Consider the following 15,801-nt stretch of genomic DNA (forward strand, 5'->3'; position numbering starts at 1 on the left):
GGAACCAATCAAAAAGAAAGCAGCAGGCTAGGAGAAAGTTCGCCACAACTCATGCCGACAAAGACCATAAACTATTCTGCCGCTTAAGAAATAAAGTAAGAAAACTAACAAGTTATTTGGCAACTCAAAGAGAAAAACAAGTCACGAAAAATATATAAAAAAAACGCAAGGCTTTCTGGAATTATGTAAGTTCCAAGCGACATGTCTCGGATGATGATGTCTCGGATGTTTTTGGAAATTACTTCTCAGTGGTATGAAAGCGTGTTGCTGAAGGAATCTGTCCGATGTAACGTGATCCAAGCATTTTTGATTGCATTGGTTATTTTGGATCTGAGGTTTCATTTAGCACCTGTATCAGTAAGTGAGATGAAACAGGTCATCTACAAAATTAAAAGTAATGCCTCTGGTAGTGATGGCATATCGTTAAGAGAGGTTTAATTTATTCTGTCACTAATCCAGAGGCCACTTTTGTCCCTAATTAATTCTGCATTAAAAGAGAGTTTCTTCTCGTCTTGTTTTAAAGTAGCTCGTTTGACTCCTGTTCATAAGGATGGCGAGACAAAGAATTTAGGAAGTTATAGGCCGATTTCTGTTCTTCCTGTGTTATCACGTGTTTTAGAAAATTGCTTTGCTTCCCGTCTTTATGCATATTTAGAGCGTCGTAATGTGTTAAATCTCACCCAATTCGGATTTATACATGGTTACACAACAGAACGAGCGGTTGCCCATCTAAGCAGCGTAGTCAATCAAGCGCTGGATAAAGGTTACAGGGTTTTAGCAATATTTTTAGATATAATTAAAGCTTTCGAAACAATGTATCATGATTTCCTACTTCTAAAGCGTGAGTTGTATGGCATAGGAGGTCCTGGGCTTAACTTTCTACGTTCATTCTTTGCAGGGCGCTACAGTATGTTCAGATTCACTCAGAGCGTTTATCAAGCTTTCCTATTGCATGTGGAGTTCCACAGGGCTCTGTTCTTGGACCGCTATTATTCTTAATTTTTGTAAATGACCCAAGTCAAACCATGCCTAATATCAAAAAGAAATTTCAGCGAATTATTCCATGATCCACAAGAAATGACAGTACCGATGTTTGCTGATGACTTGTCGCTTGTTTGTCTTGCAGGAACTGAGAAAGGATTACTTGAATTAAGTAAACAATCGTCAACTTGGATGTGCGTAAATAAACTATAAGTTCACCCGGCTAAGAGTAGTTTTATTATATCCTCGAGAACAGCTACTTATTATCGATGAATTTCTTGATTAAAATAAAGTTATGACGAAATTAAAAGGAAGTCTTATGTCAAGTATTTAGGTATTAGACTTGATGAAACTTTGTCGTTTAGGAGATATGTTGGGAACATGTCAGCGATTTTTTCACGGACCGTCAACTTGCACACTTTGTCCCGAATCACATTTTAAGGTTGTTGCATTTCTCTATAATACATCCGTATATTTTATATTGTTCTTCGGTACGGTTAGGTACATTTCCGTTGTTAGTGAATCCAATTCGAGTTCTCCGAAATAATGCGATCTGTTTACTCTGCAATAAATATTATGGTGATTCTGTGAGATTGGAGTATAGAAAACGAAAAATTTTACCAGCCGCTTAGGGGATTTTTATCACAAGTTATTTATGTTCAAGTACAATAATAATAATTTTCCTTTATGCTTCTCAGGCATGTTTCAGGTAAGGTCTGATTGCCACAATCATAATACTCGAACAAGCAAGGCGCTGTCTGCTCCAATTGTCATCACTACAAGGTTCTCCTTTATTTATCGAGGAATAAAATTATGGAATAGTAGTGATAAGACAGTTAATGACATAACAAGGTTTAAATAATTTAGAAATAAACTTAAGGAAAAAATGTATTCTAAATATGAGTTTTAAGTTATCATTTGTCATTTTCATTTGTATTTCATTTATAAATTAATAGACTAGTAATAATATGAAAATTAATGATATAAAATGGTTTGAAAAATTTAGCAATGAAGTCAAGGAAAAGATTTATCCTATTAATCACTCCTAAGCTATCATTCGTCATTTTTCTTCTTCTTCTTCTTTTGTTGTTTGAGGTGTGTGAAGGAGTATAGTGGATTATTTGGACAGTTTTTTCTTTTTTCGGTCGTTACGGTGACTCCAGTAGCAACTCAGTAAGGAATTATGTATTTTTATTTATAGACATATATATAGTTTTTGTATTATCAGTATTTCTGGTAAGTTTTGATTTGGCTTATAACTAGTACTAAAATTTTGTCTTTTTTCTTCTATTCCTGGCACGCCCCTAGGACAACTTGCCTTTGCAAGTTCATGGGCGGGCTAGAAGACTTAGTTGAATGACTTTGTTTTTTATATATCATATACATATTATATACATATATGCATATATATATATATATATATATATATATATATATATATATATATATATATATATATATATATATATATATATATATATATATATATAGACGTATCAAATATATTTAGACTATTTAGACATATCAAATGCGCAAATGATATGAAGAACCGACTTGAACAAGATAGCCGATAGGATGAGGACGTGGGAAATGGAGGTCAACACACACAGAAACTCCCATCTTTTTCTTGGACCAAAGAATTTCAAGTCAACCTATAATAACAGACAGTGAGATAAAATTCACCAGCTACTACGAATCCATCGTGAGCAAAGCTTCGAAAGTAGTTGGACTTTTTCGTAGAAACTTCACCCTAAACGAGCTTTTTTCAACTATATTCAAGTCTATTTTAAAGTTTCTATCATTGAACATGGTCAAACGACAATAAAACCTCACCTTTAAAAATACTTTGACGCACTTGAGAAGATTCAGCGAAGAGCAACAAAATCTGTACCAAAGCTAAGAGGCTTCTCCTACTGTGAACGATTGGAAAAGCTGTCACTTCCTTCCATCTCCTATAGACTACTCCAAGGTGATCTTATTGAAACTTTCAAACTCTGCTACAAGTACTACAATAATATTGGATCCTGTCTGGCCTATCCTAGAACATGGTCACACAACAATAAGATCTCACCCTCAAAAAGACATTGATGCACTGGAGAAGCTTCAGTGAAGAGCAACAAAATTTGTACAAAAATAAGAACCCTCTCCTACTGTGAATGATTGAAAAAGCTGTCACTTCCTTCCATCTCCCATAGACGCCTCAGAGGTGAACATATTGAAACTTTGAAGCTCTTTCATAAGTATTAAAATAATATTGGACAAAAGGAAATACTCTTTTTTCAACACAAAAAATCTGCGAGGACACAACTTCAAGCTAAAGCAAAACACTTTCAATAAAGAAGTTGGAAGGTGGGCCTTCTCAAACTGAGTAGTCAAGGAATGGAACAACCTCCCCCAAGAAGTGGTTATGGCTGACCCCACCAACTCTTTCAAGAATAGTATAGGCAAGTTTTTTAGTGAAAGTAAATTTGTATAGAGGCAAAAGCCTCTTATTATCATTATATGATTTGTAAGAAAATTCGACAATGAACAATTTGTGTCCCTTATCAAGCATTGCTCACAGACTCAGTGACTGATTTATTGATATAATAATTTAGCCTGAGAAATATGGAGAGAAGAAATAAAGAAAGATAAATAGATTAAAGTAAGAAAATAACTCACCTGATTCTGTGTTACATCAATATAAACCTTACTAATTTGAGCCAAGGGACAGTGTGAATACAGACCGCTACCAAATGTTGATATCAGTGACCAGTCTTGCTTTCCAAGGGATGCAACGTTCATTACAGGCGGCTCAGTGACCAACGTTAGGGACAAAACCAACTCCCATTTCACACCAACGCATTCAGCCGTCTGCAAAGGATATTTCTAATTATTATTACTATTTTTATTGTCTTTTTAATTAATTTGTAGAGTCGCGTGGTCAGCTGTCATACCCCCAAAAACTAGAGCACAATGTGCACTTTACCGACAACAAAATAAAATTATTTTTATGGTTTTAACATTACAAGATTATGTCTCTAACAGCAAGAATTTATATTAGAACATATTGTATACTTAGTTTTATTTTTCATTCCTTTTTTATGGATTTCATAAGAAAAAACCCATTGTTTGGAGAGTCCAAAAATAAAGGAGATAGGGGCTTCGGAACCATGTTCCTTGTTTTGTAACGTAAAGACTAAACGACTTATAAATATTGTGTCAGCTTATATAAATCATCACTAATTCTGAAAGGTTTGTTGCAATAGCTAAAACATATTTTTTCGCTCATGTCGCATCTACTCTCATGTCAAAATTGCGGCACCACGGTACTTGAGGAAAATACAGCTGTAAACACTGCTTTTTCACTCCATGTGACCCGGCAATGGCAGTTACCAGTGGCAGTTAGTGGATCTCTACTCAGAGATCCACTATTTACCCGTTCCCCTAAGATTCCTACTTCTTTTAAACATGTTATCACACATCAGTCCTACACATCTATGAAGGACATTCTTTTAGCCCTAGTTGGATTGCAAAAGAGCGGAGTTTTTGGCAAAATGACATCCTCCATAAATAAAAAGCTACCCAACCATCTTAACCTGAATTCCTTTATAGTACTTGACAAAAAATTAAAAAATACGAGCTGACCGTTCGAAAAAGAACTTTTTATAATGGTAACCAGATTGACTAAAAAACACAATATCAACACCATTATAGCTCTTGTCTTGCATTTGCAATAATTCCTCTTAATTTTTCCAATACAAAATCAACTTTCAGATACAACTCTGGGTCTTTCATTGCGTACTAGCCTTTCACCTTTTTGCAAACTTTTTATATCGAACCGACTTACCCATAATGCATTGCTACAATTTAAGAAGAAACTAGATCTACGTTGCATTGGAAACGTGAGGTGTTGCGGGCAATCTTTGTTCGATTTCGCCGAGTAAAGTGTTGCGAGATCAACACTTAGGTTTTGTTTCCTCACTTAGATTAAACGCTGAAGTTGTTAATCTGTAAGGACCTTAAAATAAAACTTGGTACACTAACTCGCAAAAGTTGCAAGCCCCTCATTGCAACTAGCAAAAATTACAAACCCCTCATTGCCGAAGATTATTATGAACAAACAGCCGACTGTTGCTTAAAACTCCCCTATATGCCTCACAATTGGTATCGGCCTATTTTCGGTTTCAGTGTGTACCTTACTACTGAAGTTGTCAACCCCTTTAAACTTTCAAACCGGTATATCTCATCATGAAGGAATTTTTTCTAGCAAAAAAATAGATGACATATGCTTTGATCATCTCATCAAGAGTTATCGACTGCCGTTGAAAAAAGAATCTATCTGTCTTAGTTCAAAAGTTGACTTTTTTGCCGTAGGCCAAGTTTCTAACGTCATCACTTAGAAAGGAGCAAAGGATAAACTCTAATTTCTTTAGCAATGAGATAACTTTTAAAGTTTAAGAGGCACATCTGATACCATTTCTCTATCGCAATCCCAAGTGCGAAAAAACGAATGATAAACTCAGCTGAAATGGTGAACAGAAATGGGTAGAAATAATAGATGGCAGTATTTTCGGTCCCCACTTTTTGTTTCTGTAAGTTTTTCTATTTATTACTCAAAGAAGATATACTGGCTGTGGGGCCGGGTAACTGCCACTAATATTTAACACTTATAGATTTTAGTCCATCTTCAATATGAAACTGGTGCCTGCCTGCTTGCCTGCTAGAACGGAGCTTTCCACTTGAAAGCAGAAACATGGTTTGATGAAACGAAAGCTTGACTGCATAACTCCAGATAGTTCTCTTTGACATAGGCTATAAAACTCCAAGTCACTTCACACACTATAGGCTCTGGCTCAAGGACAAGCAAAAACCATTCTTTTTGGCCCTAGGCAAGAGTTCTACGAAGCTTTCCAAAATGCGAAGTCATATTCATCAATCCGGCCTCAGGTCCACAATTTCCGTAAAAACCGTACAGGTTAGACCCTTACCACTTTCTAGGAATAAGCTGAAATCGGAATGCCAGGAAAAAAAAACGACAAAACCAAAGTGTTGCTCTTCCAACACTATGAAATTCAAGGAAACTTGTCCTCTGCTACAAACTTTCTATCTACAGATAATTCTCCCTCAAAGAAAATCCCCCCTATCCTGTGTTAATAAGGACCGTATTTTTAAAATTTAAAGAAATTTGAAAAATTCTCCCACGGACAATTTTCCCTCAGAAAAATTCTCCCCCACGCAGCCCTCCCCCCCCCGTCAATTTCCCCATAAAAAAGTTTACCTACATGTAAAATAAAAATAGTATTCTTGAATTTGAAAAGAAATAAGTTGAATGCCAAATTAAAGAAAGCGATGAATAACAGATTTAAACAAATTAATGAAAAAGAAACTTTATAATTTCCGGAAGCATGTTAGACGATAAAATGTCAAAAATGTGAATAATACAACCGAAAGAGACTGTCAATTATTTTTGTTGGGGTCTCTAATTTCAGTCTAATTTTATTATATTTAGCACTGTAGCACGTGCTCGGGGTTGCTAAAATGCCACGGAAGTGCTATTTTGGCACTATTACAGTAAATTTTTTGACAATAGCAACAAAAATCACTGTGTAGCACGCAAATTTGGGCAATTGTTGAACTTCAGAAACTGACCGTGGTGACAACCCTGGAAAAAAATACACCACAGTAATCGAATACGACCTAAGACAAATCATGACAACATACAACCTCTGTCATGTGGCTCAGCATAGAGTCTCCGCTTCGAAAGGCTGAGGAAGATTTGACAAACATTTCTCAGAGGCATTTTCTATGGACAGTTTTAGGTACTATAGACAGATCGTACATAAAACAATAAACTGTGCGAAAAAATATAGCCTGATCCCACTTTCTCAGCTACAGCGAAAAAACGTTTATGATGGCCATACCACATTCAATGGACGAAGGATAAAAATGTGTTTTTAACCCATCCCAGTTTCTCTTAACCATGAGTTCGATCCCACTTTCTTGGCTATAATGAAAGACCATTTATGATGACCAGGCCACACTTAATGGACGAAGGATAAGAAATGTGCTTTTTAGCCATCCCACTTTTTCTTAGCCATGAGTTTGGTCCCACTTTCTGGGCTATAATGAAAGATCATTTATGGTGACCAGACCACATTTAATGGACGAAGTATTGAAAATGTGCTTTTTAGCCATCCCACTTTCTCTTAGCCATGAGTTCGATCCCACTTTCTGGGCTATAATGAAAGAACATTTATGATGGCCAGGCTGCATTTAATGGACGAAGGATATAAAATGTGCTTTTTAGCCATCCCGTTTTCTCTTAGCCATAAGTTCGAACCCACCTTAGGAGCTATAATGAAAGAACGTTTATGATGGCCAGGCCACCTTTAATGGACGAAGGATAAGAAATGCGCTTTTTAGCCATCCCATTTTCTCTTAGCCGTGAGTTCGATCTCAATTTCTGGGCTATAATGAAAGAAGATTTATCATGGCACACTCAATGGACGAAGGATAAAAAAGGCTCTTTCTAGCCATGAGTTCGATCCAACTTTCTGGGCTGTAATGAAAGAACGTTTATGATGCTGAAGATACATTTAATGGACGAAGGATAAAAATGTGCTTTTTAGCCATCCCAGCTTCTCTTAGCCATTGACTTGATCCTACTTTCTAGGCTACAGTGAAAGAACCGTCAAGATAGCCAGGGTATATTTTACGAGTGAAGGTTAGAAAATGTACTTTTTAATCATCCACCTGCGGCCAAACGAAAAGCACGTCGTCCGTGAACGGGGTAGGGAATGGTCATAAGAAAGGCTTCAAAGCGCATTGGAAATTCACAAGAGGGGGCGAAGAGTGAAGCTTTCAGTAGATTGGATGGAGGAGGAGCGTGGGCAGCTGTGTCGGCCCGGTAGTGATAGTCACAGTAGTAGAAAAATCTCTTTATTTCTGAACTACTAAAATGCAGATTTTGAGCTTACAAATGCAGTTTTTTAAATCATGATGCATTTTGGTATAGGGAATGTGAATACAATTTTACATTACGGTTAATTGCAGTTAAGTACTAAAGCTACCGGTACTAAACTATTTAAGACTATGATTAAGGTACCTAGTCCTTGATAGGTTACTGAAAAATCAGTGGAATGGGGTTAAATCAAACACAATTATTTCAGAAAGTTAAATGCTGAACAGCTTTTAGGTTTTAGCATTGAAAGGTCGGAGAACTAGTTAGAGGTAGAATCTGCTTTTGCACATGGGAACTTAAAAACTAAAAGAAAAGCTAACCAAAAAACTAACTTTTTTTAGTTTCATAATAGTTTTCTTCACAATTTTTTTCTGGCGAAAATTGATTGATTTTTCAGCCAATTTGAAAATGAAATTGGCAATAGCATTACAGTAGAACGAATCTAATTTTTATTTAGCAAAACTTTTACAAGGAGAATATTCTTACGAAACAGAATCTTGTTAATTCATTTGCAAAAAGATTTAAGTCGGTAATAAAAATTAACTGCAATCAAATGTAGAGGTAAATACACAAAAGTAGAAAAAGTAATAATTAAAAATCAGCAACCATGTTCCATTCAATATAAAAGTAGACATAAAATATATTAAATACGATCTAGGATATATAATGATATTATTAAACATATTAAAGTAATCAATAAGCATGTATCCGTCAAGAAAAAATTAGGTGGTTTCAATACAGAATTAAAATATAAGATTTAATAAATTAACTAATAATATTAATAAACACATAAAATTAAATCAAAGCAAGTTAAAATTACTGGTTAAGGAATGAAAAATCGAAAAAGAAAATATTTAACCAAAAATTAAAATACATACACTTAAAAAAAAGTACAAAAAAGGCGAAAGATTTTCATATATATTGTTGTTGCAATTGGATTCATTTTGTTTAAATTAAATAGTTAAGTAGCTAATTGAATAATTAATAAATGATGATTAAAATTAAATAGAAAATTATAGAATATTCATTATATACGAATAATCTGCTTTTTCAGACACTACTGCATAAACTAAACCTAATGTTGCACCCCAAATGAATCTTCAAAATTGTATCAAAATGTTATCATCAACAAAAATATGTTTCTTTTTTTGTAAAACCGAATAATTACAATACCATCCTAACCACTTTATTTAATAACAACTAATTGTTTAAAATCACTTCGTTTGGCAAAAATCAGCTTATTTATCATCAACTGTATATAATCCTTGATAAACAATATACCTTAATATATACCCTCAATAATATAATAAACTCGCTACGTCAATCCCAAGAGTGAATGCGCAGTTTTTTGTTTTTTTTCATCAGTCAATTTAATACACACACACTGATATTTATTCCTTACAGTCTTCATATTTTTTATTTATTAAAGTAAAAAAAGTGAAAACATTGATCATGCATCTTGTTTTCAGTAAAGTGCAAATTATGCCCTACTTGCCCTACTATGCTTTACTAGTCAGCCTTTTTTTCTCAAACCATAGCAAATCCTCTAACTTTTATTTAAACAATTTAACAGTTTTATGTATGGTTTTAAACTTACATGTTGCGCGTGTCCATGATCAGTAGATTAAATGCTTTAAACTGTTTTTATCATTCTTTTGCAAAACAACTCCTTAACATTAAGAGGTGTGGAGGTGTTGACCACGCAAACCTGTATGGCAGATAAAATTACATGTTCAGTAGAGACAAAAAGGGCTTAACCATATCCGCAATTATTATTCATACTATATGAGTTCGGCCCTACTAGCAGATTAGTCCCTTATTTGATCACCGTTACCATAAACAACAAAACAATTATACTAAAATCTTATACTTTACGACAATTATGTTACGTAATTTCACTACCCTGTCATTAATAAATAGAACTAAAATATAATGGGTAAAGTTTAACTCAAGACAGTGGAAAATAATCAAGAAAATGGCTGAAAATTGTGGCTTCACGTCAGAAATCACGTAAAATTAAATTAGTTGCATTCAATTAATCTTAAATGAATTATCAAATTAATAAAAACAAAATGGGTAAAGATACTTACCGAGCAAACTGGCCTCCAATCAACAGCCAAGCTGTGGTAGTTTGAGTTGAAAATTTTCTTCGGGTCCAACAATGAAGCAAGTCCTCTCTAAGAAATAAGAAATAAAAACAGTCCGTTTTTGTAAACATAAAATAGCTTCCGACATAGTACAGTTAAATTAAATATTCAAATTAAACTAAAATTAAATGTAAATTAAATATAGTGCAACAATGAAGCAAGTCCTCTCTAAGAAATAAGAAATAAAAATACTCCATTTTTGTAAACATAAAATAGCTTCAGACATAGTACAGTTAAACTAAATATTCAAATTAAATTAAAATTAAATGTGTAAACTAAATAAATTAAATTCAAATATAGTCCAATACTGAAGCAAGTCCTTTCTGAAGAAAAAAATGGGGTTTTCTATAGTAAAAACATAACTTTAAATCTTGGTCGAACTAAATTAAATATTTAAAGTAAAATTAAATGTTTAAACCAAATCAATTAAAACAAAACATACTCCAACACAGAAGCAAGTCCTGTCTGAAGAGTAAAAAAAAGGGTATTTGTACAGTTATTTAGTCGAATTAAATTAAATACTTAAACTAAAATTACAAATTTAAACTTAATCAATTAAATTAACTAGAGATAAAAAAAAAAATGAAGCAAGTCCTGGTAAATGGTCTTATCATTTCTGCTTATGGTATTTGTCCTTTAGCCTTTTTTTCAATTTCCTTATTAAGCCAACACAAATCTTTTGATTTGTGTTGGACATCAACTTTTGACATCAGTATTTTTTAATGAAAGAAAGCAGGACATATTAAAATAATGCATAAGAAAAAGCAATATTCAACATCTTATACCAAATATTTGCATCAAACTCTGGAATGGAATAATTAGTATAATGGATACAACTTATTAACTAATATATGAAGTAATTATAATAGTAGACACGATATAATGGAATAATCAATAATTATGACAAAACATGTCTACGCAAATCCTACCAGTACTTGTATGATAAACCCCCGAACACTCAAAATGTTCATTCATTGGCGCAATGTAAAACCTTTTTTTTTTTGTTAGTTTCACTTAGCTTAGCATGAGAAAAGACAAAGAGAAGTGATAGAATAGATGGAAAATATGAGCTAACTACTTGCACATTATGGGCAGGATGGTGGTATGGTAAAGTATTTGGACAGATGAAGTTGGAAACAATTTTTACTACATAATATGCAGAATAATTGTACCAAACACATTAGGCATACAGGTCCACTATACTTTACCCCCACTCCCTTAATGTGAAAATATATAGCATAGCATTCCATCCATTCATAGCTCCACCCATTCCCAAACAGGTTTCGGTACTTAGGTGTTATAGCGACCATACCTAAGAAGTGAAGTTAGGTTAATCTTAAAGAAATATACCAGAATATTATGAAGATGTAATACTCGATATAGTAATAAAATTATGGAAACTACAATAATAAATTATGGAAAGCAGGCCACCCAGAGTGAATTATATTAAATACCTAACCTAACCACATCTATATATTAAATATTTAATTAAAATATACCTACACAGATACCGTTTACCTCGCTCAGGCTAGGCTGATTATCTTCGAGTGGACACAGAAAACCGGTTTCATTACAGTTCAGGAACAAAGTATGATCGCTATAACACGTAAGTACAAAAGTTTAAATTTCCTTTAAAAATTTGAATGATTTTCACCATTTTTCGAACATTTTTTTTCAGTTTAAGAACAATTTATTTCTTATAAACTTGTTATTGCGTTATTCTTACCAATTTTTAAGTTGAATGTGTGATTTCAAACGAATTCTTCCATCACTCAATTACAACATCATGATGTTTTCATTAACTGCAAAACCAAATAACCATCAATTTGTTTGATAGTACTGTAATTACTTTAAACGATCACTTCATGTTTATTAAACAACATGTATCAGAAGACCATAGGTTTGAAACTAATAAGTAACCATAAAGTAGCTTATGGTTATTTCATAAGTTATATCTAATTCTCCCGAATCAAACAGTTCGTGGTAACGAACTGTAGTAAGGAGCGACCCGGCTCAATAGTAACCAAAAATATAAAAAATGGAATTTTTATGCCAATAATTACATCAAAGAATCGCATGTTAATGCTGATTTTAAATATATAAGTTTCATCAAGATTAGTCTTACCTATCAAAAGTTACAAGCCTGAGAAAATTTGCCTCATTCTAGAAAATAGGGGGAAACACCCCCTAAAAGTCATACGATCTTAACGAAAATTACATCATCAGATTCAGCGTATCAGAGACCCCTATTGTAGAAGTTTCAAGCCCCTATCTACAAAAATGTGGAATTTCGCATTTTTTGCCAGAAGACAAATCACGGATGCCTGTTTATTTTATTTATTTATTTATTTTTTTGGTTTGTTTTTCTTTCCCCAGGGGTGATTGTATCGACTCAGTGGTCCAAGAATGTCACGAAAGGGCTCATTCTAACAGAATTTAAAAGTTCTAGTGCCCTTTTCAAGTGACCAAAAAAATTGGAGGGCACCTAGGCCCCCTCCCACGCTTATTTTCCCCCCAAAGTCACCGGATCAAAATTCCGAGATAGCCATTTTATTCACCATAGTCGAAAAACCTAATAACTATGTCTTTGGGGACTACTTACTCCCCCACAGTCCCCGTGGGAGGGGCTGCAAGTTACAAACTTTGACCTGTGTTTACATATAGTAATGGTTACTGGGAAGTATACAGACGTTTTCAGGGGGATTTTTTTGGTTCGGTGGGGGGAGATTTGAGGGGAAGGGTTACGTGGAAGGATCTTTCAATGGAGGAATTTCTCATGAGAGAAGAGACTTTCAATGGAGGGGGCGCAAGATTTTCTAGCATTATTTAAAAAACAGTGAAAAAATAAATATGAAAAGTTTTTTCTACTGAAAGTGAGGAGTAGCATTAAAGCTGAAAACGAACAGACATTATAACGCATATGAGGGGTTTACCTCCTAGTAACACCTCGCTCTTTACGCTAAATTATTTTTAGTAGTTACAACGATTTATTCTACAGCCTTTGTGATTCAGGGGTCATTCTTAAGGAATTGGGACAAAACTTAAGCTTTAGCGCAAAGAGCGAGGTATTGACGAAGGGTGAGCCCTCATATACGCAATAAAAACATACGAATACAGAAGTTCGATACGTAAGTTAATTCGTTAGTTACGTATTTATATTTTACTTATGAAAACGTTCGTAAAAAATTAATAGTTGTAGTTGCCTTTTTAAGCAATCGAAAAATTGGAGGGCAACTAGACCTCCTCCCTCGCTCCTTTTTTCTAAAAATCTTCCGATTAAAACTATGAAAAAGTAATTTGGCCAAAAAAATTTATATGCAAATTTTGTTTTAATTATTTATGAGCGGAGAGCCAAGATCAAAACATGCATTAATTCAAAAACGTCCAGAAATTAAACAAAAAAAAAAACAAGTTTTTTAAATGAAAGTAAGAAGCGACATTAAAACTTAAAACGAACAGAAATTACTCCGTATATGAAAGGGGCTTTTCCTTCTCAACGCCCCGCTCTTTACGCTAAAGTTTTGTACCGTGCGACATTAAAACTTAAAACGAACAGAAATTACTCCGTATATGAAAGGGGCTTTTCCTTCTCAACGCCCCGCTCTTTACGCTAAAGTTTTGTACCGTTTTAAAAAGTAGAGTTAAGGGAAAGAGTCAAACTTTATCGTCAAGAGCGGGGCGTTGAGGAGGAAAAACCCCTTTCATATACGGAGTAGTTTCTGTTCGTTTTAAGTTTTAATGTCGCTCCTTACTTTCATTTAAAAAAAACTTGTTTTTGTTTTGTTTAATATCTTCTCTAAAGACGAAGTGTTCTTATAAATAAGCTTCCTTTTAAGAAGCAGCATTCTTTGAGAACGTTTTTAGAAGAAACTGAAGACAGCACAAGCACTCAAAATGCCAAGACAGAAAGCACAACAATAGCCCAGCAGCTATTGCTGCTACATTAATGAATTCAAGGGGGGAGGGTAAGACAATGGGTCAAACTCGCCTGATCCTAGGTAGTTTTGCTAATCCAGCCATTATAATAATAAATTATATTCTATACTTAAAACCCTGTAGTAAGTTTTTTACTGTTTTAAAAAGTAGGGTCGAGAGAAAGCGTCTAACTTTAGCGTAAAGAGCGGGGCGTTGAGGAGGGAAAGCCCCTTTTATATAGGGAGTAATTTATGTTCGTTTTAAGTTTTAATGTCGCTCCTTACTTTCAGTTAAAAAATCTGGTTTTTTTATTTAATTTATATACTAAGCCTACTAGTAAATTTAATTAGATTAAACAAAAAAAAACAAGTTTTTTTAAATGAAAGTAAGGAGCGACATTAAAACTTAAATCGAACAAAAATTACTCCGTATATGAAAGGGGCTTTTCCTCCTCAACGCCCCGCTCTTTACGCTAAAGTTTGACTCTTTCTCTTAACTCTACATTTTAAAACAGTAAAAAACTTTAGCGTAAAGAGCGGGGCGTGGAGGAGGAAAAGTCCCTTTCATATACGGAGTAATTTTTGTTCGTTTTAAGTTTTAATGTCGCTCCTTACTTTCATTTAAAAAACTTGTAAAGCAAGAATGACCCCTGAATCACAAAGGCCGTTGAATAAATAGTTGAAATTACTAAAAATACTTTAGCGTAAAGAGCGAGGTATTACGAGGAGGTAAACCCCTCATATGCGTAATAATTTCCCTTCGTTTTTTCAAGTTTTAATGCTGCTCCTCACTTTCAGTAGAAAAAACTTTTCATATTTATTTTTTCATTGTTTTTTTTAATAATGCTAGAAAATCCTGCACCCCCTCCACTGAAAGTCTCTTCTCCAATAAAACGTTCCTCCATTGAAAGATCCTTCCACGTAACCCCCCGCCCTCCTACAACTCTCCCCCCAAAACCAAAACAAAATGCCCCTGAAAACGTCAGTAAACTTCCCAGTAACCATTACAATGTAAACACAGGTCAAAGGTTGTAACTTGCAGCCCCTCCCATGGCAACTGCGGGAGAGTAAGTAGTCCCCAAAGACATAGTTATTAGGTCATTCGACTATGGTGAATAAAATGGCTATCTCAGAATTTTGATCCGGTGACTTTGGGGCAAAACTGAGCGTGGGAGGGGGCCTAGGTGCCCTCCAATTTTTTGGTCACTTAAAAAGGGCACTAGAAATTTTAATTTCCGTTAGAAATGAGCCCTTTTGCGACATTGTAGGACCACTAAGTCGACACGATCACCCCGTGGGAAAAAAAAACACAAAAAAAAAACAAATAAACACGCATCCGTGATTTGTCTTCTGGCAAAAAATGCTAAATTCCACATTTTTATAGATAGGGGCTTGAAACTTCTACAGTAAGGTTCTCTGATACGGTGAATCTGATGGTGTGATTTTCGTTAAGATCGTATGACTTTTAGAGGGTATTTCCCCCTATTTTCTAAAATGCGGCAAATCTTCTCAGGCTCGTAACTTTTGACGAGTAAGACTAATCTTGATGAAACTTATATATTTAAAATCAGCATTAAAACGCAATTCTTTTGATGTAACTATTGGCATAAAAATTCCATTTTTTAGAGTTTTGGTTACTATTGAGCCGGGTCGCTCCTTACTATAGTTCGTTACCACGAACTGTTTGATCAGTTGTTATTTAAATATCATATATTTATTTACCTAACCTATTGAAAAAAACTGCGTTGGTCTATTTTAATGCATGGGAGTCAAACTCAATCTACTGAAATAACTATCTTGAAATATAATTTATGTA

The 15,801-nt window shown here is 34.2% G+C and overlaps 1 protein-coding gene across 1 annotated transcript in view; it reads right to left on the bottom strand.

The window, feature by feature from the left end:
• The window catches only part of LOC136041227 (GPI transamidase component PIG-T-like), a 62,358-nt gene that overhangs the window by 32,767 nt on the left and 13,790 nt on the right, over positions 1-15,801 (bottom strand). Inside the window, exons 4-5 of the mRNA XM_065725805.1 lie at positions 10,015-10,101; positions 3,643-3,834 (exon numbers count right to left, since the gene is read on the bottom strand). Of these exons, the coding sequence (XP_065581877.1) occupies positions 3,643-3,834; positions 10,015-10,101 (279 nt within the window). The remainder of the gene's footprint in view (positions 1-3,642; positions 3,835-10,014; positions 10,102-15,801) is intronic.

Source organism: Artemia franciscana, unplaced genomic scaffold (assembly GCF_032884065.1).
Source record: "Artemia franciscana unplaced genomic scaffold, ASM3288406v1 PGA_scaffold_1180, whole genome shotgun sequence".
NCBI lineage: Eukaryota > Metazoa > Arthropoda > Branchiopoda > Anostraca > Artemiidae > Artemia > Artemia franciscana.